At 28.8% G+C, this 23,473-nt stretch overlaps 1 protein-coding gene across 2 annotated transcripts; it reads right to left on the minus strand.

The window, feature by feature from the left end:
* Positions 1 to 1,027: 1,027 nt before the first annotated feature.
* LOC116767606 (heparan sulfate glucosamine 3-O-sulfotransferase 1) lies at positions 1,028 to 23,150 on the minus strand. 2 transcript variants are annotated; one of them, XM_032658007.2, is made up of 9 exons: positions 22,946 to 23,150; positions 12,398 to 12,424; positions 9,931 to 10,159; positions 9,226 to 9,394; positions 5,546 to 5,689; positions 5,139 to 5,354; positions 4,512 to 4,729; positions 4,250 to 4,407; positions 1,028 to 3,967 (listed from the first exon to the last, which is right to left on the minus strand). In XM_032658007.2, exons 3-9 carry the CDS (start codon positions 10,029 to 10,031, stop codon positions 3,762 to 3,764), a joined length of 1,212 nt encoding a protein of 403 aa, XP_032513898.1. In that variant the 5' UTR covers positions 10,032 to 10,159; positions 12,398 to 12,424; positions 22,946 to 23,150; the 3' UTR covers positions 1,028 to 3,761. The 2 variants fall into 2 exon arrangements, with proteins under 2 accessions (XP_032513898.1, XP_032513897.2); XM_032658006.2 differs by having other exon boundaries at positions 9,931 to 10,169.
* Between the last annotated feature and the right edge of the window lie 323 nt (positions 23,151 to 23,473).

Here is a 23,473-nt window from a genome sequence, read left to right on the forward strand (position 1 = left end):
TTGTACTAAGTGGCCATTCTACACATATAATATTTCATCCAAAGCGATATATGCAAATAGAGTATTGTATTTATTCGTACATTTATTTAAGCGACTATAGAAATCGTAAAGAAACCAGAAACCAAACCTAAATTTCATAGTCAAATAAAGCTTTATCCTTTGCTTTTCACCGCCAAAGTAATCCTGAATACATTGTCTCATTAGAGGTGGGGAATAATGAATATTGTATGCGGACAGAGTCGACCGACTACTGCATAATGACAGACAACACTCACATTTTACAAACGCGTTTTAACTAAATGAAAATGTTGCAATCGTTACAAAGGAAAACATTAAATTGTTTTAGTACATTGTTTGTCGAATGTTTTCATTAAAATAAATAATATCGATAGTTTAATTCAACTAATGTTATAAACTGGACAGTTTGAGAATGAGAATTTGTCTGTATTTTCCTCCAATCATAAGCATTAAAAATATATGAACTATATGTTTTATATTAAAATTTAAATTAATAGACATTCATATAAAAATGTTTTTATTAATAAGATTATATTTAATTATTCTTTGACTTTTTTAAAGTAAGAAGTGTTGTATAATTCTTTTTCGAAATCGTGTAATTTTTCGTTAAACATAACATGACATGCACGCAACCCAAATTTAACCTCTGATAGAGAAATGAGTATCGAGTGTACCTGATTGATGCTGTGGTAGTAGGAATGTTGGCATCTCGGGTCAATAGATTTATGGTATCGTCCCATCTTGTCCCGTTTTCCCGCTTTCCCATTTGTCAGGAAGAATTAATCATTGAATCCGGGGTCAGTAGTATATTTTTATAAATTATGTAAACAACATTCATGGGATTTCAGTAAAATGAAAATTTTTTCTCCAAAAAAATTAATTAAAATTCTTTTACCACAACTTTCATATATGACAACACAAAAATTAATTATAATTTATTGTAATACCCAGTTGATAATTGATAAAATACACTGACATATCGTATTGCGTTTGGAAAGAAACCAATAAAAATGTTTTAAGTTTTATTGAAGACAAGTACAATTAACTTATAGAAAGAAATTTTTAGAAGATATTTACAAGGAAATGTAACATTAAGATTCAAGTAATATTTAAAAGGTTTAGTGCGTAGACAACAAAACGATATATACATATAATTAATTGACTAAACAACAAAAAATATAAATATTTGATTAGGATAAAACGTAACATCAGAGAATATACATTAATTATATCTAAATAATTTAACTACAAAAATTATTGCCCTAATCAGATAAAAACTACATTCGAAAGTGCACAACATTTAACAGTGATTAAAATTATCTAATAACTAATTAGATCTAAACCAATAGACTTACTTTAAAAGATACAATTAAAACAACTACCTAATATATTTATAACTTAATGATAAATATTGAAAAATTGATATGCTTGATATTCTTGTTATTAAACAAATCGCTGAAGTTGAAGTTAATTTTAGAAAAAAACTAATTATCTGTTCTAAAATAATCCTACGTCATTTTATTTATTATATAATGAAATTTCCTATAATTATTCTTCATCGATATCAATTAATGTACTTTCAGATTTTAATATATTTTTTTTGTGATATCTCGTTAACTTGCCAGTAATATTTGCCAGTTTAATTTTTTTTTAATATAAAATTCATTATAATTAACAATTTGTTTTGACAAAACAAGTAAAAAGGTTCCTACAATATTATGACTGTTGCCCATCTGTTTTATTTCAATACAACATCTCCAAAATTTTATCACCTCGTTGTACATTATTTAATTTCATAATAATATGTAAAAATGACCGAATTTGTAAATAAATTTAAAGAGAGTAAAAATTAAAATTTGTCGGAAGAGCTAATTTTATGTCAACTGCAACTCCAGCAGTTTGCTTAATATATCAGCGTCATTGATTTAGGTAACTACATTGTTAATATCTTATTAAACTACGATGTAATCACATTTTTATCGTATATTTTCGCGTGCTCTTAAGGTACGTTCACAAAAATTCGGAATTATAAAACATATAAATATTCGTTGATCGTGAAAATTGTATTAGGAAGCAAAAACTCCTACGGAAAATGTACCCGCTAAAGTGTTTCAAGTGCCCTCATTACACATTATACTCGGTGGTAAGGTTAAGGTTGTGACTGCCATCTCGCGTCTTACCTATGGACATTTTATGCTAAATAGGTATCACTTAGACTTATTCAACTAACTCTTCAGTCTTGGACGTTACACTTAAATAGAGATATTCCTAAAACCCGCGTCGAATATTCAATTCTAAAACCTTTAATAAAATTAGCGTGACATTTATGCTACAGCGTGACCACACTTCAAAGAATATCTTAATAAGGTAAAAGGGAAATATCATAGACATATAGACACACAGATTTTCTGATTTACAGTAATCTAAATATTCACTCCTAAAGAGACAATTCAACAACATTATACCTACATTAAAGTTACCATCTTGAACTTGGACAATATGAAATATTTACTAAGATTGGAAAAATCACATTTAATAATAAATGAAAAGACATTAAGACACGTTGCACGACCAAAAATTACAACATCTAAAAAGAGAAAGCGAATAATTTACAACACTCACTCACATATATCGGTAAAAGTCTTGCAAAGCCAAAAGCCCGCCGTGACACGATACTAAATTTATCATCAAACAATTAGAAATATTAATTTCATAATATAGTCCTCTCTAAAAACAACACTTTGAACTAGTGTTATTTTTTAAAATTAAGGTCATATAAATTCATATCTTTTCATAAATTTTTATATACATATTTAGAAACATTAAATGTGGTTTGGGAAAAGAGGATCCTTTCGATGCAACACTTTAGTATATAAATAGCATTATTCGAAACTCCAGATTAACAATAATATAACATGAAATAAATTCAAATAGAAAGTATAAAATTAAAAATTTTATGACACGAGCGTGATTGAAACCTTAAATTTCTGGAATATTGCATTCCAGTGACACCTAAATCAGTTGTTCGAGGAGCAACTGGGCGCAAAACGCTTTACTCCATATCTTTTTTATGGTAAAACATAATTATAGGAATAAAATACATCTCTCTTCTATAATAATTTATAGATAAATACCTTGTCAGACGGCTCTTTTGGCTGAACAATATAAGGTCTTACTTATATTTAATACCTACTAATATTATAAAAATTAATCGATTTCAAAAAACGAAACGATCACAAATATTGAAATTCATATTTGTATATCTAAAAACCGTTGTATAAGGGTAGCACACAATTATATAAAAATATATTGCTTAGGGTTTCAGTGGGTCGGTTTATTAAATCAGTACAAGATGCCTGTAGATAAGTTCTATTAAATGTTTGTATAAACTGCTAGTAAAAAAATCTATCAGCGAAAGCAAAAAAATACCATTGAATTTTATTTAACATTTTGTTCCCTTTCTTACACACTGCCCGTATAACATGAAAAAAAAAACTAAAATTGAACAAATACATATATTTAACATAACATACATATAACTAACATAATTACCAAAATACGAACTATAATAATAAACCTCCTTTATATAAATAATAAATCTCTTAAATATCTTAAGTTATTATACACTAAAATGTATACATAAATATTTTTAAAAAACCTTAAATCTACAGATTTTTGATATGTATGTGTTACATTGATATGAATTTCATCACAACGATTATGGTATCAATTTTTTCATCTGATTAATCCTCGGGCCAGCCGAGATCTTCGCCGATCAGGTCGTAGAAACGTTGATTATGTTGGACAAAAAACTTACGTAACTTTGTGACAACCGCTGGGTCTACGCGGGGATGCTTGCGACCTTTTGTCTCTCGCAAACACTTATCCGTGGTATCGTTACGCAAACAGTAGAATCCTTTAGTTTCGTTGAAGTAGAAGTTTCTTCTTCCTGTTATGACATAAAGAAGTGAAATAGGACGAGTTAGTGAAGGACTTTTGTGAGTATTTGACCTACATCGACCATATAGTTTGCATATATGAAAAATAGTATAAAATATTAATAAAAAAACTATTATATTCTTGTAATGTGTGAGCAAAATATAAAATAAAAAATATTTTGTGCCTATAAAACCACATAACACATTATTCTGTATCATGCACTGCACTAATTTGCCTGCACTGTAATGTTTCATAACTAATATATGATTCTTACAAAAATTTCAATATTAACCTATTTTATGTTCAAGGCCAAGAAATTTCTCAATGCGTCGTAATTGTGGTACTGGATCTTCAATCAGCTGATCTCCGTTTACAACAAGAATCTGTTCTCTGGGGAAAACTTCCAACCAGCGATGAAAGTATGCATGATACAGTGATATAGCTATTGGCCTATAACAAAATATTAAATCTTTAAAAAAACATCAACGGGCAACTCTGAAATAATAATTATTATAAAGGATTCATCTAGGCATAATTAATTTTAATAAGCCTACCTATACGCAACATTGATTGAACCATCTGGTGCCAAAGCAAGGTGCTCAAAAGGCTTAACAGTATCAGGCAAGGGGTGTCCAACCAACGAAACAGTAGGAGCTGAAGGGGTGGCTCGACTACGAAGCTGGGTATAGTCCGATATTGCACGAGTTACTGGTTCTCGCACAATAAGAAGTAGCCTCACTGACGAATTCATAGCACGAACTCGCTCTGGTACCTAAAATGACTCCATTAAGGTTGTTGTCCCTTTACATTTCTTTGTGAAATAACGATTTTACATGGTATATTTCTAGCTGACAGAAAAGATAGCATCGCAAACAGAACCCAGAATATTTCATCAACATTAATGTACTCTTATATAATTATTGTACATTCAGTTAATTAGGACTAAATACAGATAGAATAAAAATATTCTAAGAAATGTTATTTGCTTATCCATTTTCAAAGTTTGAATAATTCATTATTAAGGACTGAATTCTATTTCACGAAATGGAATATTTTTTTTATCTTAATTAACTACGGAGAACAAATATTTGGAATTCGCTTTTATTTGTGTATTTGCTAAAGAAATTGTATACACTATTTACAAAGTAAACAAGCTTTAGTACATATTGCTCGTGCCTTACCTCGGGAGTAACGAAGTAGCTGGGACTTTTTTCTATAGTTATTTGTCCCTTAAATGAAAGAGGCATTTTACTCTTGTACCATTCTAGACCGAGAGCATAATTTTCATCGCGATCAAAAAAATGAACTTCGCCGGAGGCTTTTTGTACCATAGGATGTAAATAGAGCATCTCAAGAAGAGCTCGCGTTCCGCATTTCCTAACTCCTATAATAAGAGCCTGCAGAATAAAAAAGTATTCAACATTATTAATACAAAACTATTAAAAAAATCATAACGGGTATATATTACTTCCCTCATACCCCTTCTAACTAATTGTTGTATCGGGTTACAAGTAGTGCTTACACCAGCTTATATTGGTGGCAATTTTCAGATGTCAGTACAAAAATATATGTGTCAAGAAGTTTATACCTGGGGGAGACGACGGGCTGGCCGTGGGGCACGAGGTGTTTTTAACCTTTTTCTTAGAGCCATAGGGTGGCTTATTGTGCGACTGCTCTCTTGATTTTGTAATATCTTGCGGCCCTCGCTGGCAGCTGACGCCATACTAGCCGCCTGTAGAAATAAACGACTACAATTTAAACCCCAAAAATTTCAAATATATAAATTATTTAACTATATATTAGGTATAATAATTAAAATAATTTATATATTTCACGAAATAAACGAGCCAACGACTTTTTATACATAATATGTGTTTTGATTTAGTAAGGATCCACAATAATGTAAGTAGATGCAATGTAATCCCATAAAAGTGACTTTTTCTTATTCGATTGGTCATCCCTAACAAATATTAAAATGTAGAGTCTGAGCCAGTCAATACAATGTTGATCCGACTTACGGCCTTCTTGCCTTTTTATTCTCCTCCAGAAAGTGCCCTTATTTTTGAACCCTTTATTTTTCTCACGATCCCTACATACCAATTAGAACAATATTAATTCTACGTCTTATTTTCAGGGGCAATAGAAGTAGCCACTGTTTCATAATGAATTCTTAATAAAACCAATCAATATTTACTGATTTGTTCCACTGACGAATGCCTTTTGTTACCATTCAATGGTGACTTATCACTTACGCTTTTACTGAGTTATAGTGCACCATTATTTGTAGTCTTGTTGTATACAGATAAATTTTATTTCCTTTGACAAAAATCTGTGTGGTAACTGTCAATTATATAATAAATGCAAGGCTTACAAAAGAGAGGGCATTCACATTCAAATTTCTTAATATTTTTATTATGCTAGGATTTGAATCTTCAGAATGTAGATAATAAATAATTATTCAGTAACGATGTAAATATTCAAAATCTTATTTATAATATATTTTTGTCTACAGCCAAGGCTGAACTGATCAATTTCCAAACCTAATAAATTACAAGAGACTTCTTATTCGTTGTAAATTTTTAGGCTCATTCCTGACGAAATCAATATACATTAAATATCCTATATAACGAAAAAAAACCTGAAATAATTCTGATAACTAAGTCAAAATACAGAAGTAATATAAGTTTAATTTAAATGCATATTCATCTGGTAAAATTAAAGTAGTCGTTTCCCAATAAAATAGAATGGAGGTTCCTTATACATAATTGTAAATTATTTACGGCTAAACTTCTTGATTTTATCAAAGGCTTCTGGTATATATCGTAAAACCCCTCTAACTTTGGATACAACCAAGTAATAAAACAAGATCATGGTTCAATTTGGTGTGAGCTAATATAACTCCAAACACTTAAAGTATAAAGTACAATATTGTCTATTCAAATGGTATTTATGCACCAGTACATAGTTGTGTGATAGTATCTAAGGAGTTTATGGGAACATTAATTACACTTTAGGCTATATTCCGCGATAGTCTTTAGGTTTGGCCGCCCCACCCCTTGTCTATTTTTACCTACATATATATGAAACCCCGTGGCTAAACATTTAAAAATAAAAGCTAGATTCATATATATAACATTATTAATAATAATAATACTAATCATATTTTTTCATTTATAATAATAATAACTACTGATGTTTTTCGATATGATCCAAGGAGGAGATGAAGATAAGATCTAATAGTGAAGGAGAACAACCTGGAGCATGATGAGTCGGTAATCATGGAAGAATGTGAAGATTTGAAGCGGTGGCTATAGAATTTAAACGAGAGGATCTGGAGTCATTTTAAGGAGGCAAGTATTGAAGCCGACCGTTACAATTGTATGTTTATAATATTTGGTGAATTGGCCTATAAGGGTTTCAAATGAAGAGAAGTAATCAATTGTAACTGTAAGATTAGGGCTGTAGTCAACGCCTAAAAGAATTTTAGTGATTAATAAAATAAATTCAATAAATAAATTTTCCGGACAAGCCTTCTTTGGGAGACATTTACAATATAAAAGTTAATAGAGAACGTAAATAAATTGCTACTCCACCACCGGACCGCTCAATACGATCGTTCCGTATTAAATGATAGCCAGGTAAAGTGTAGACCACGAAGAGTGGCGGATTTAACCAGGATTCAGAAATTAAGGTGGTATGAATATTATTATTTACAAAGCATGTCCGAGAAGTGGTCAGGAATATTCTGAGCATTAATATGGACGCAATTAAATTTTTTAATATAATTGGAAAAAAAAAGAATCAATATTTTCATTAAAAGAAGAGATACTTTCAAAACTCACTACTGTTTGCTATATCGTTTGATGCAGAAGAACACAAGGGGAAAAGTCAATATCCTGGTCAACACTCATAGCGTGAATAATGAAAATAAATAACCTGCGAATATAGATATGTTGCTGCTAAAAAACAAAAAAAAAGATGAATCCTAGTAATTATAAGAGTAACTTTAGTTAGTTAGTTAGTTGATACACACATGTATATAAAAGTTACTAAACGCAGAAAATAAAAATAATAAAAGACCGTAATAAAAAAATATGAAAACCATAACTAATGCTATAAAAACATATTATAACACTTTCAATAACAAAATTTAAAATAGTTACCGAAAAGAAAAAAGTAAAAAACACATTCTAAAAATGAAAAATAACTATCCTCGAATCTAAAGCCGAACAGCAAAAATTAAAATAAACAAATTCAGAGATGTACGTAGGACAAAAAATAATAATTATATATAGAAATCTAAAAACCGGACAAAACCGGACAGTATTAAACAAATAACACATTCCTTTGAAGACACTACTTTTTGATGAGGCTTTAAGATCGCTGTATAGGATTTCCGTTCACATTCTTATTGAACGCTGGCGTTCTTTTCCGTCGTTATTCAGAATTAAAAAATAGAAGTAAACCCATTACCACATTTATGTATATAAGCTTTTATTTAAATTAAAAAAAGTAGAATGGAATGGCTTTAGAAAACAGGCGAAATGTTTTTTATTATTAATTTTAATATAAAAACATAAAATTTAGCTTCATAATTTGTAAAGCCACAATTTTTATATTCTCTTAAGCATTTCTTTTACTAGTTCTTATTATTGCCTTTAATAATTTGAAATAAGTATTTGCAACACAAAAAAAAATGTTATAATATACGGAAATGAAACAAAATTTTTTTGGATTACTACTCGTATTTAATTATTTTAAAAATTACATACTCCCGACGTTTCGGTTACTTTTCAGCAGCCGTGATCACTGGCAGACGAGTTGGTTATATACAAAATTTACAATACGATAAGTGGCTTTATTTAATTCCATAGAGTAACACTTTAACAACAAGTTATATTTCAAATCCATAGATAGCATTCGACCAATTTAGTAACATTAAATACCGTAACACTCACAATATTCCCTGTGGCTTGACTAAGAAACGACTAGAATATATGCACATGTTCATTGATAACAATTTATTGTTCAACGTTAACGTTTATTTGTGTTACTTATAATAAAACCATAAAACAATGACATCGAAAGCCGTGTTCAATTTATACACTCACCATATTCATAAAATTTATTACCGTGGCATTTATTGCCAATTAATTTATAAATGAAAGTTAGAAGCTTTCGTATTGCTTACTCTACATTTTACATATCATTATAAATAATTAGAAGTATGAAGGATATGTAAAAAATATACAAAGATCAAACACTTACTTGTATGCTATAAAGGGCACTGTCATAGAGCACGTGGAAGGTGAGGAACAGAGATAAAAGAGTTACGGACAGGAGGGCCGCGGCTAACTTTGGCCGCGACACTCCCACCACCAGCACGCAGTCTGCCAGCTCGCCCTCCGCCGGCCGGAACGATGACCGCGGTAACCATCTAGTTGGTAAAATAATGTTCAAAGAACTTTAAATATTTGAGCATAAATATACCTTACAAATTGTATAAACAAAATCCTTTTGCAGTAAATATTTTATATGACATAAAACACAAGGGAATAAATAGTAATTGCAAATGAAAACGAATCACTTGAAAGTTTTTTTTTCTTTTAACCGATTGAATAGCACTTATCTACAAATACTACTTCAATAAATAAAGTAGATCTAGGACTTTTACTGGGATGGCATGATTACTACTTACAGAATTGCAAAAAGTCATGCCACCAATTATAAATTAATATATCTATTAAAAATGTAATTGAAAGTAAATTTTCAAAATTTTTATTCCATCAAAAGAAAGAATTGGAGTTCGTAATTTCATATATTTAGGGCCATAAACGTGACTGGTTGTGTTTCAACCTCTACAAATAAAGTTTTAATCAAATGTAAGTAAATTTTGCATAATTGAAAAAAAAGCTCATACATGAAAACGGAGGGTAAGAAACTTAAAGTTGCAAAAATAAGTTTTTAACTTACAGAATATCAAGCGGCAATGATTGCGAACAGCTTGACCTGTAGTTGGCTTCAAGACGATTTTTGTTCAGCAGCGACTGATTCATCTGCGCCCGCGACTCCATGTGGCTGCCATTTATTTTAATCTTCACTTCATCTACATTTCCCGAGTTTCTCGCGTTATAGTGATACGAATTCCTTTCGTTACTTTTTTGTTTTGTTAATAATAAATAAAGGATTTTGTCTTTTGTTCCTGCAATAAACTTCTCTTCAAAATATTGTGATTTGTCATTTATTTTTATTATCTTCAAATTCATACAAAAATTTAATAACAGTACAATTATTTAAGAATACCGAAATAATTCCATACATTCTTATAAAGTAAAGAAATAAAAATAGTTTCAATTGATACAGTCATATATGGTAGTGACTTGCTAAAAAATCTGGAAGTTTTGTCAATCTGAACATTAAGTAATAAAAGTGAGGGTATGTCACAATCTCAATACTTACTATATCAGTTGCTTAAGCAATAATGTTTGTTTATTTTATTTGGTTTAAAAAATATATATATATATAGTAAGATTGTTACATACTCTTTAGATAGAGGTCTCGGCTTCAATTACAATTGAAAACCAGCCATCCTGCATGATAATGCATTGAAACGAAATTATAGTTTGACAAAAATATTAAGAACATCAATGTTTTCAAATATCCTGAAAGCTGACACAGTGAAATTAAATTTCCCTCTCTGGGCTACGTATTTGTGATTTCATTCTATCAATAGCACTTTCAATGTTAGTCAGTCGCGGAGTTACTTATTTTTTTTATTAAGAAAAATATTTTTAATGGACACGAAATCCGTATACTAAACATAAGACAAGGGATTTCGTTTTTCGGTTGTTAATTGAGCCTTCCTTAAGTATGTAACTATGATTAGGTGATATATAATATTTTAGTATATTTACAATACATAAAACGACTCGGAGTTCATAAGCCTGTCGAAAATTTCCCTTTTGTAATTCTGTGATCGATTAATTAAATGGCTTAATTTTCTTTCAGTCTTCTCAGATTTTACATGTTTAGATTTTTTCATTTGATTTCTGTGACTTCTAGTACTTTAAAACAAATACATATTATTATCTTTGACTATACCTCAACCTTTTACATTTGGGCCCACCACTTACTAGATCTGAATTTTTTACAAATTTCAACAGAAAAAAATAAGACAAGATGATAACAAGGATAACGTTTATACCTAATACAATTCGTCCTATTATTTATAATTCTTTAGTAAAATCTCATATCGAATATCGTATTGAAATATGGGGAACTGCTGCGAAGTCTAACATAAAGTCATAACAAACTTTACAAAATAAAATTATTAAAGTTCTTTATAAATATGATTATATGACGCCATCCGTTGAATTATACAAAAAACAAAATTTCTTAATATAAATCAATTATACACTTTAAAAACCTGCATGTTGATTAGAAAAATAATAACAAATAAAACACATTTACAATTACACTTTCATAAAAAAACACATACATACATCACTAGAAAACGTAATAAACTAGAACTTCCAAAAACCAGAACCAACTATGGAAAGAAAAACATTTTATTTGAAGGAGTTCAAACTTATAATAAATTATCAGACTTAATCATTAATAGCAAGAGTTTACCTATATTCAAAAAACGTGTAATGGAATATGTGCAAAATAATTTATAAGTTAATGTAACCCCTACCTAAACATGTTTGTGTAATATAACTACCCGCAACATTTCATTTTACTGTATATAATTCATAAGGCAGACTTTTAAATGTACCCTCAAGCAAAATTATTGTAATTTCTTATTATAAGTGAACTTTTGTGTTCTTTATGAGAAATAAATGTCTTTAAACCGAACGTTTAACTACTTCTTTGAGTGATGATCTATTCGACAATATATTTTTTTAAAAAATATAAATTTATTGATGAAAGAAATTTTTTTATGAGTTCGGTTTTTTATTATTTTAGTTTACTTAAAGTTTTTTTCATAAAATAAATACCAGACTAACACGTGTTTAAAATTGGCTTGAATCCAATAAAATTTGCTTGATGGCCGTATTTAGTAAGATTATATGGAGTTGTATAGTATTCAAAATGATAGGTTTCAAGGTTTCTTCATTCAGTATTCTTCGGTCGATACGGTTTATAAATAAAATTTTAACTGAATGGCAAATTTGAAAACCGTATGTCTTTTATTACTAAATGTCTTAAACGTTTCATAAGTGAAATAAAAAGTTTTTGTGGTTAAATAAGTATTATTTTACTTATAGGTGTAAAAAAATTAAGAGAAAAAATTTAAACAACTAAATATATGTGGGATTTTATTAAAAATATCAAAGAAATATGGATACTAAATTCGTTACAAAGATAGGAACTTGTTTAATAAAAGTGACCAAGGTTGAGTTCCAATATACATAATAATATAATTTTCATTACAAACCATAATAACATCCTCACTGCGCCACACCTGCAATCAAACATACCTTTTATTTATATGACAAAATAGAAAAAAAAAATTCTTCACAACTTAGACTTAAAATATTTCCAAAAGGAAGAATTAAAAATGCTAGTCAATCAAACAATATTTATTAATGGTGTAAACAATAGTGGTTACTTTTATATCTCTAAAATGTCCATATAGAATGTCCATATTAATAATATATAAATTATCAGAATGAAAAAAAAAAACATGCTGAATAATTTTGATATTTACGTTTTATTAAACATTTTTTTTAATATTATCTTCTGTCGCGTCTTACGAAATGTTTTGATGGAAGCATAAAACAAAATGGCCCGTGCATTTATGATATCTCTCTGTGAACATAAAAATCGGAAAGCAAGATCAGTATATGTTATAAGAGGAGGGACTCGCCACTTCATTTTAGTCTGATATTTTTGAGACAGACCATCAGATATTTAATTTAGATTTTTAGATCTTAAATCCACGTTTTAAGTCATTAAAACGTTGCATTTTTTAAGGTATAGCAACTATGAAATCTACTAATTACAGAGATGACGGCGAATATGAAAGTATAATTATAGTATTAGTGTAATTTTCAAATATTCTCTATAATCGTAATTTGAAGAAAGAATAACCAAAGAAAAAATCTCACATGATAATAATTTTAAAGCAATGTGACTTAGACTAACACCGACTGTATTTTTTATCGACATCAAAAATATTATATTCGTTTGTTACAAAAAAAAACCTATGACAATATAAATAAAACAAACAATTTATAGATCACGAGCAGTAAAAACAGAACAAAATACATCTGATTTTATGCGTGTCATTAAAATTGAATATCTGGAGGCAATAACAACATTATATCGTAAAATTTAAAAGCACGAACGTTTTGGCAATGAAGTTTTCTATTTCAAGAGACACGAAATGTCGTAAAGGCTATTTAATAACGATGGCTATTAGATTATTTCATTTACAATTTTTTATTTAGGGATCCCTTAAACATACGCTAATCACGGTCTTACTTTTAAAAAAAATCAATAGCAATTGTTGCTTCCTTTTACGAAAATAATGATTAAATTTTAAATTATGCAACATAAGATTAAAAATGTTTTATAATTTGTCTTAATAATCATAAATCAGTTTAGTTTGAGATGATATTAATCACCAACCATTTTACGACAAGCGTTCCGGTTGATAACAAAAGAGTTGGGTGCCACAAAAGAACTTTAGACTCTCACTCCACTTCGTATTATCACATGATTCTAATGTTTCTTAACACATATATATATATATATAGCATATTACATCATAGCCACAAAATCATTATTTTAACTTCTGTAAATCGATAGTCTCAAAGAGCGTAACGAAATCTTTTTTTTTAAATTTTCCCGTGATATATGCGCACTCGAAAAAAATTCTAATATCTATTTGCCCGAAATTAACATAAACTTTTTCCTCAGTTAAACTAATTACTTATTTCATTTTCCCTTTTGTTGATTTTTGTTACGAAGATAAATTAATTAACTTGCATCTTCATAGGTGCATAATAATCGGATTATACAAACAATGCGAAATGAGAAATATATTTACATACGTATAAGTACTGTTCATGTATCGTAAGCCAATTAATGGTTTTTATACATTATGAAACAATAATTTTAAGAACCAGTTATATATTAATACGAGTGTTCTGATTCATCTAGATAGCAAGGACAAATGCTGAACATGCTCATTACTTAGAGTAGTAAAAAAATAACTTAGGGCAAAAGCACAACACGTGTATTTAGTTGCAGTTTATAATATCGAGGCCAGCTGTCGTGCGAAGGTTAGGTCAAGGGGAGTGCAAGTATTTATACGACCAGTCAGTAGTTTATAACCATATTAAAGTTGTAAAGAAATATAGAAGCGATCTTTATAATTAATACCTTCAAATGAATTAAAATGTTTAAGGACCAAGAAAATTAAGGAATATTTTTATTATATTGAGAAGCTCTTTAAGAAATAATCCAATGCAGACCCCTTTTTATAGTAAAAAGAAATAGTATTTAACACGTATAAGTTAACTAAATTAATTGTATATAGTCATTATAAGTTTTATAAAAATTATAACAAATTTGTGTTATATAATAAATCTAAATAATATCCTTTGAAAATTGTTCCAACATAAATCTTTAATGAATTTCATAATTATTTAAATTAATGTTTGTTAATTAATCTATCAAAGAAACATAAAACATATCCCAGTTGAAACAAAAATTATCAACTTTTTCCTTGCATGCTTTAACAAAATAATCATTTATAGCTGTCAAACAAAGATTTAAGCTAATAAATAAATAAAATTAAGCCCTAAGGCTGCTTTGACGACGATCACAAAAAGGTATTTCTAGTATAACAAAGTTACACCGACTTGATACTTAAGGAGACCTATGTTAAATAATTTACAAAATTTACGTGTTCACAGACGAAACACAGTACGCCTCTTTTGGATCTTATGAAGTCTAAACATTCATTTTGAGTAACAAGAAGGCTGTACTTTTACGTAGAAAGCTCTTAATCGTTTGCTTATAACGCGGCATCAACAGTAATATTAAGTTAATTTACATTAAACATTAATTACTAATCTCAGATGGTTATCGCCAATTCTAGTAACCGTATATTTACGTTGATGAGCTGAATTACTCACTTGGTCTATCCATTAAACATAATCACTTAGATCTTATTTAATTAGACATGAGCTGAGTAAGTTACCTTAAGTGGTTTTAATTAATTTGATTTTACAAGCTCCAGATTATATTGTAATAATATTATATTACTTGATGCAGTTTTAATTTAAAATGTTTTACTAACAAGATAATGACATTTTAATGCAGACATTTAATTAAAATTAAACAAAATATTTGATTTATAAGACTGTTTACATAAAATGTTTCGTTCTGTCGACACTCTCTTGATGGCAATTAAAAGAAACGGTGCTCAATAAAGTTACCAATATTTTACGACCCTTGAGAGAAATGTGGGTTCATGAATTTCTAAAACGGCCAACATGTTCCCAATACTGTGTTATAACAAACGATAAATTAGTGTGTATTTTTGTATATCAGCGAATATTGTATTAACAATTGGTGAAATATCGTATATAAAATGTTACGTGAATAAAAAAATTTATTAATTAATGTGAAAAATTTGATTAGGGAATATAAATTTTAATCCAAATTTCAAGTTAAATGGATTCCGTCGCGGTGTTAACAGTACTAACACTCGACATGTCCTTTAATTGAAATGGCAAAGAGTAATCAACAAATGGAAAACGGCAAAACCCGGAAAGTCGTTTACGTTGGCAGACTTCACATGGTTACAAAATGTTTCTATTGCGGAAAAGATCAGTATTTCGTTGAAAAACTAAACGTTTCACTTTAAAATGTACATTTTATTTGACAGTTTGTATTCTACGGTGATGTAGTGTATACACTGCTTATTTACTTCGGTTCTGTTGTATTGATTGTATAAAAAAACTTCCCAATTATTGTTTTTTTTTGTATTAAAATTACATTTCCGAAATCTCGATCTCAATAGAATACTACATTTAATTTTTTTTTTAATTATTTAATAGTATTAATTTACTGAAGCAGTGACATTCCAATACAACCCACTGATGGGACTCTTCCTCATTTCTTAACATGGAAAACTTATATATGTATGTATATAGAAAGGTACACACACATGTAAACATATATAGGATAAATTTTACAAATGATACTACGCAAATATATAATACAAAATTGTTTCAGCTTCTGTTCAATAGGAGAGGCAATTAAAGCGTTTTAGCGAAAATAAGCGATGTAATAGCAGTGTTCCACTACAGGTTTGTCCCTATTAACATAAAGTACGGAAGCAATAAAACAGAGCCTTCCAAAATACAGCCTACTCCGTTACGTCGATACAGAAAACCGTTCATATTTTCATACGGCGTTCCATTTAATATTATAAATTATTGTCTGATACAATTTGTATTACAGAATCTAATATAAAATAAACTAATAAGTTTTTTGTTATATTGGAATTATAATGAATATAGTATTACCAAATTTCGTTGATTATAATTGGGACGCTTGTAAGGTAAATATTAGCAAAATTATTTTAAACTACATGTACAAGTGATTTGGGTTTCATAACAGAATATACTAAAGGCCTTGAGGCATGTTGTAAGACTATTTCTACATTTAATAACGAGGGTTCAACTTCGGGAAGGACATGCACAAATTTAACAATAAAGAGGTTAAAAATCTACATTTACAATTATAAGCAATTTATTTAATAACAGCATTGTATTACATACAAATGTTATATTTTTATTTTGCATGAAGATAACATAAAAGGAGAAGAGTATTTCAACTTCCTTTTATCGTTCGTTTTATAAGACTCTTTGTTATGTCGAAACCAATTTGCTTGCGAGTTTTAGCTCGCGTGTATCCAGAGAATAAGTACTTAAGATAAATATATGCTTTACATATGTTATTTCTTAATTGATATGTCAAGAAAACAAATACTCAAGATATTTATTTTACATATTATGTTATTTCTAAATTCGTCTACTTATTATGAACAATAAATACTCTTTTTATATTCAGACGTAGATAACTTAATTTTCCTACGAAACAAATTTAAATAGGGGTAAAAAAAAACAATTAAATTCTGGTGGCAAAAATATTTTTCGCTTTTTATTTTATTTCTATTCTTGTTAAAAAAATAATACTAAAACTTAAAACAACTTAATGAGTAGAATAATATAAGTTATATTTTAGTCGAAAAAAAAAATACTATTAACTAGAAAAATATCATATATTTATAATGAAAAATAATAACAGTATCCATATAATTTAAATTCAAAGTCGTCAACACACAAAGTGAAGTTAATGTTTAATAATAATATCCTCGAATAATATCCCTTCGCAAACCAAAGAAGGCTTATATAGCAACCAATTAATACCATATATTATGTAAGTTTTTGGTTATTTACAAGAAAATATCAAATAACCTATGAAAGGTTTAGACTGAAAGGTAGTTTCATTTATTTAACATCCGATCCGAATACATTAGAGCTTCGAGCTCAGCGTTTAAAAGCACTTGCTCTTAATAAAAACTTCGTTAGAACGTTTTGTAATGTGAATATTGCTCTTTGCTAGATATGAGCCTATTTGAATTTTAAATAAAAATCAGATTTTGAATTCTAAGTTACCTCTATGTGCTATGACGTCACAGTCTGCGTTTATACAACCCGCTATGAATAATTCAAATCTCTAATACGAAGCACATATTTTGTTACAGCCTTGCAAAACATGGAACTGTGTTACTGTGTTTTTCATTATTACATACTTAAATATTTTTTGTTTAATTACTTTTTTAAAGCTGTATTCTACAGGTATGGATTAATCTTGAAGATCCTTTTTAAAGGCTTCCTTAATGTTTTAATAACCTTGGTTATTATAAAATTGGTATATGAAAAAGAAATTATTTGAACCATACCTCGCATAAAATACCTATATCCTTACAAAACTTTCTTTACGCTTTGCAAAGTTGCGACCGACACTATTTCCTTAGGAATTTTTTATGGAGACGGTTAAAAAATCTCTTCTGAGCTGCCGAGATAATGTATTCTCTTTAAAAAGTTTTTACGAGAGTTTTTTTATGTAATTAGGTATTTGAGTAATAGCATGCTTGTAATTTATACACACCTCACTATTTGCACTTAAAATGCTTGCTGATTTATTTCTATGTAAAAAAATGTATAAGGCTTATCAAAAAACAAATGAAATGAAATGAGAAATAAATTTAAATTTAACGATCGGTTGCTAATTCGTAAATATTCTTCATTGGACGAAAACTTGATATAGAAAGTCATAAATTAATCGTACAAAATTAGTCGCGTGGACCCAATAAACGTTGTCTAAATTAACATTTTATATTCTAACAGGCATTAGGCTTGATGAAAATACAAACATCGGACGATCAAAACTACAAACACTACACAATTAAGTAACCAATAAATATATTAAAAATAAAGTGCTCTTTACAAAAGCAACCATAGTAAATTGACAGACATTATGCAGGCTAATTTTGTTCTAGATTATAACTTAAGGCGTATTTGTTGCACGATGCATAAGCTAAATTTCAGTTTATATAAATTGCTAGACTCATATAGTACTAGAAGTTATACAAAAAAGCTTATTATAAAGAATAAAATACTGTCTTTGTATTTGAAAACACTGTATTAAGATTCATATTTAGAACATTTTAAGGTAGCACTCAGTACTACTTGCGAACAGGCAAAAAAATTAAATAGGACTGTCTATAATGGTAGGTATATTTTTCAGTCATACCGAAATAAAGGCATAATTTGCTTTTTAAACAAAGCTGAAATATAATCCAATTTGCCACATAACTACGTGAAATTTTAATATTATTTACCGATTTGCAATTTACATTTCACGCAAAGCTATTTTCGTAGTTTAATGCTGCAATTAAACATACTGGGTGCGGGTGTTGTCCCACTAATATATAATATTGGAACACAAAATATGAATTTTGTTTTATATTGTGATTATTTACTTTTTGTCCTTCACAATTACCTGATTTTGTATATGACTAATGTTAAAAAACACGCTACAAGAAAGTGAACTACAATACTAATTAATTATTATAAAACATCTCTCTAAAAGGCAAGTGGTTACATTCAATGTGATTAAATACATTATTTCTATAACAGCCTATGCAAACGAATAAGGTACGACAAATAGTTTTCGCAATGGTATTATCAGAACACAAAAAGATTTAAAAAGTTTTATGAGACCTTTCATTCGATTTTATTCGAAAATCTTCGTTTGTTCTCAGTGAAGTTGTTGTATTTGTAAATGTACTTCAACAACAAAACCTATCGGAACTTAACAAAGTTTTTGTTAATAAAGATTTGAAGTTACAATTTTTTCAAATATAAACGACATATACTAAGTTAACAAAGCAGTAAAGTTAATTATAGTTTTAAACTATGATATTTAATAAATAGCGAAAATACGTGTGTTGGACTTTAAAAAGGTTCTACGTTTATTAGAAAATTATAAAACATAAGATAGATGTTTAATATAAACAAGAATATTTTTTCTTATGTTTATGCTTCTTATATGTAGATTTGTAAGTTCGTGATCGCATGTGCACACCATCTCATTTCCGTTCAACTATCAGCCACCTGTTTAAATATGTAAATTAAATTCTAATTGAAACTAAAGCGACTGTAAAATAGTTTAAGCTGAGTACGAGCTGGTGCCAGGTGAGAACAGTTTGTGAGATATGAAAAGAAAAATTTGAAATGCCTGTTTATGACGGCAGTTTTATAAGCGGAAATAGAACACATATTGAGGCTGCCAGGAAGGCTGTGCTGTAAAGCCTTTAGATTTTTCAAATATAAGGAAATTAAGATAGAAAATAAAATAATGTCTGAAATTACTTAATATCACACAATCTTACATTTTTAGTAAACCATAAAAAATACAACTTTATTCTTTTAACTATAACTGCTAATACGAATCTCAAATTTCTGTTAAATAATTAGATAATTAAATACCATTTTTAAGCGTCAATTTTCCTTTTTTAATATGAAATAATAAAGAGATATTTTATAAAACAGAAATAACGATCCAATAATAAAACAAAAGCAAGAACGTTCCAATAGATCCTTTGTGACACTTGACACTGTGACACTTATTTTTGGCCCTCATTTGTTGACCCGCTAAAGACTGGTTTTTCATATTTAATAATCTGTATTGCAGGTGAAATCTATTGACAATGGAAACAAATAAAAATAAAACAACGTTAGAAGTATAGCACGGTTTGTGACGCCTGGAATTTATAAAATGAATGCCTCTATGGACTTGAAGTTTTTTTTTTATTTCTTCTAAAAAATAATCAATAAAAGCATTACATATAAAAAAACGTTTTTATGTGTTCAATATATTATTTTAACTTCTAGATATGCAGCGTGGTTTGACCTAAAATTGGTCAACAATTTTCTTAAGGTGTGTGATAAGTTCCAAACAATAATTCAACTAAACTATGTAGATATAACATATTAATATATTATTATAAATGTACTTTTTAAGGTAAGATGATAGACATGAACGTAATTTACAAACCCATAGTATCACTGTTGCGTCATTAAACAAAACACTGACAGTTTCAAAGTTATCGCACAAGTCCTTGCGAATATTTCAAAATTGTAGATTAAAAGTGTTTTTAGTCTGAGAACTTAAATTGATATATGGTATTTTTTTTTAATAAAGCGACTTAATATGAATAGTTTGGTGCAATTATAACAGACAAATCGACGGTTAAAGTTATGAAAAGAAGTTAGTTGGATTTTATTAACCAAAATATATGTACTTCTAGGAATTGTTCCGATCAATCTGCGTGATGACAGGCAATAATTTAAGAGTGAGGCTACCAGGGAATCTACTATTAAAGTCACGAATTTAATAATTTGTACCAGTGACTATTATTCTTCAGTTCAAAACAACAGGAATATAATTACGTTCATTTTGATACGCTAAGGTTTGAGATAATTAAATAGTAAATTTTTATAAAGTAAGTCTCTTCTATTTGACGTTAGATATTATTATTACATTACATTTAATTTAATTTCATAATAAACAAATCACTTCTAATGGATTATAAAAATGTTTTTAAAAAGTAGTATATATATATATGTATATACATGAAAAGGGAAAATGAAACTGGAAAACGTTTTGGGTGGTTACCACTTGTTTTGTGCTCATTAATAGTAATACAAGAATATGGGATGTCTATTATCTATCTAGTTGTTGAATGAAAACATTCATATTAAATGAACAAATGGAATTGTTGAATAGTGAGTAAAAAGGTTACGTAAACATTGAAACGATATAATTAATTTAAAAAAAGGGCGGGTGTTAGCGTGTGACATGAATTCAAGAACCGAATTCAAGGTTTTAATGTCGGACACGTACGTTGAAAATTTGATACAAACTTAAGTAGCCAAAGAATATGTTTTTTTAATGAGATCTAAGACTTACGAGTTTTATTCATTGAAATTAAACTAACATTTTCAGCAACCGTAACCACGGTTTTCAAAAATAAAGCACACGTAGTATATCCGAAAAATATTAGTTTCATTTAAATATATATGTAACTATCTCAATTTTTTAGTTGATAGTTTATTGTAACATAGCTTGTAGGTCTCACTGTAAGCCTTTTTGCGTGGTGTAACCTACTTTCGAAGATTTGAGCGACGAAAAATGAAGAGACGATCCTCGGAAGCAACCACCGTACAAAACTTACAATGTACTCAATCCAGGTTGGTTAGATAGAGCCACGACTATTTTTAAATTATCAACGATTATTGCAAATAAAAAGCTAATAACAGAAATAAAAATACAGGTAGAATTGAAAATAAATTTAAGAACGCACTTATTCAAATTCAATTAAGCGATTCCTTCAATGAAAACTTTTGAATGGGCAATCGCTACTTTTCTTTCTTTTATAATCCGAAATAACTTTACAGCCCTTTGGGGATTTTAATGTTTAAAATTCAGACGAAGATTAAGAAAATTTAAATCTTTTCTCGGAATTGCAATTAATTAATTAATATTAAAATTTATTTAAACACGAAGATATTTTATAAAATGGATTCTTTTTAATTTTAAAAAGAAGAGAATCTATCTTGATGTATGTAAAATTGAATAAAGATGATTTATACGTAACTTTAATCAATAATTATAAAGCAGACTAATGATTGATTATAGGTACATGTAAATAGAATTGAATATCTAAAAAATAAAAGTAGATTTCGACATTCAATTCTTCGATTAATATATACATAATATAGATAGAAATCGAGACTAAAATATATTAAAAAATTATATTAAAAGCTGGCCTCATGTACATATATCCAAAAAAATAAAACTAATGCTCAGCTTTCATTTCTTAAAAACTAAATGACCATTAAATACTCGATATGTTTTTTTATTATTTAAATCGAAATTTAAATGAAATCAAAAAGCTTAATATTAAATGTCATAACCTATAAAGGCTAATAATATGATTATTTAAAATGCTACGAACTACGGTCTCTACGTTGGTTACGCCGTAGACCTTCGTAGAGGGTAATATTAACATTCCATTGAGTGTTTGAACTAAAAAGTTATGCTTACTAAGGCAGAAAAAAATGTTTCAACACAATTATGTCATGTTCATTGAACCGAAAAAGCCATACACGCCAACTTTAACCTTGTAACGCTTCATATATTTTTTTCATTTACCATAACATTAACTTATTCCGTAAAACAATCAACGAAAATACGATAAAATCTCTTATCAAGAATAACTTACGTAGTGTTTACTACATACTACGACCTGACATCCTGTGTGAGATTTTCAAGGTCTCGGGATGGCCTTTGTAATTCGTAAATCCTAGCTTATCCTAATAAATATACTTACCCTATAGACAGCCGGAACAGCTCGAACGACTCTCTCACACAACACAGTTGTTGACACACATGTTCGTTCCAATAAAGCGTTAACGCGTCATTTGTTATCTCGGTGTGTGTTTTTTTATTATCGTATTGTTTCACGGCTGTCAAGGGTGAGTCGCGCTTTCGCTGCGACGTCTGTGAGTAGACTGAGCGGCGCGCGCCGGCCGGTCGATATACGCGGCAGAGGCAGAATAAACACCGTATACCAGGATGGCCGGGGTTGCCATCTCTTTGATGATATTGCCTCTTTGATGGCAGTTTTTAATTATTTTGAGGAAAATTTCTCTGAAGCTCTTTTTTAAGTAGTTTTTATTAAAATTAATTTTATGATTACGGTGACAGGTTTTCTACTTAATATAATAATTAAAACAAAAGAAACGACATAACACGAACCATTCTGAATACGGATAGTCAAATTATATTAAATTAAAGGAAATCCAGTGCTTTATTTCAGTTGTCTATTTAGTGTAAGAACGGGTAAGATTTACGAGTA

This window comes from Danaus plexippus (genome assembly GCF_018135715.1).
Source record: "Danaus plexippus chromosome 9 unlocalized genomic scaffold, MEX_DaPlex mxdp_24, whole genome shotgun sequence".
In the NCBI taxonomy this organism is placed as follows: domain Eukaryota; kingdom Metazoa; phylum Arthropoda; class Insecta; order Lepidoptera; family Nymphalidae; genus Danaus; species Danaus plexippus.

Excerpts from the sequence above, each read along its gene's own strand:
- LOC116767606 (XM_032658006.2), bottom strand. Across the intron at positions 5,690-9,225 it reads GTGCCCTTTATAGCATACAA|GCGGCTAGTATGGCGTCAGC; the intron begins GTAAGTGTTTGA and ends TTATTTCTACAG. Across the intron at positions 5,355-5,545 it reads CAGCCCGTCGTCTCCCCCAG|GCTCTTATTATAGGAGTTAG; the intron begins GTATAAACTTCT and ends TTTATTCTGCAG.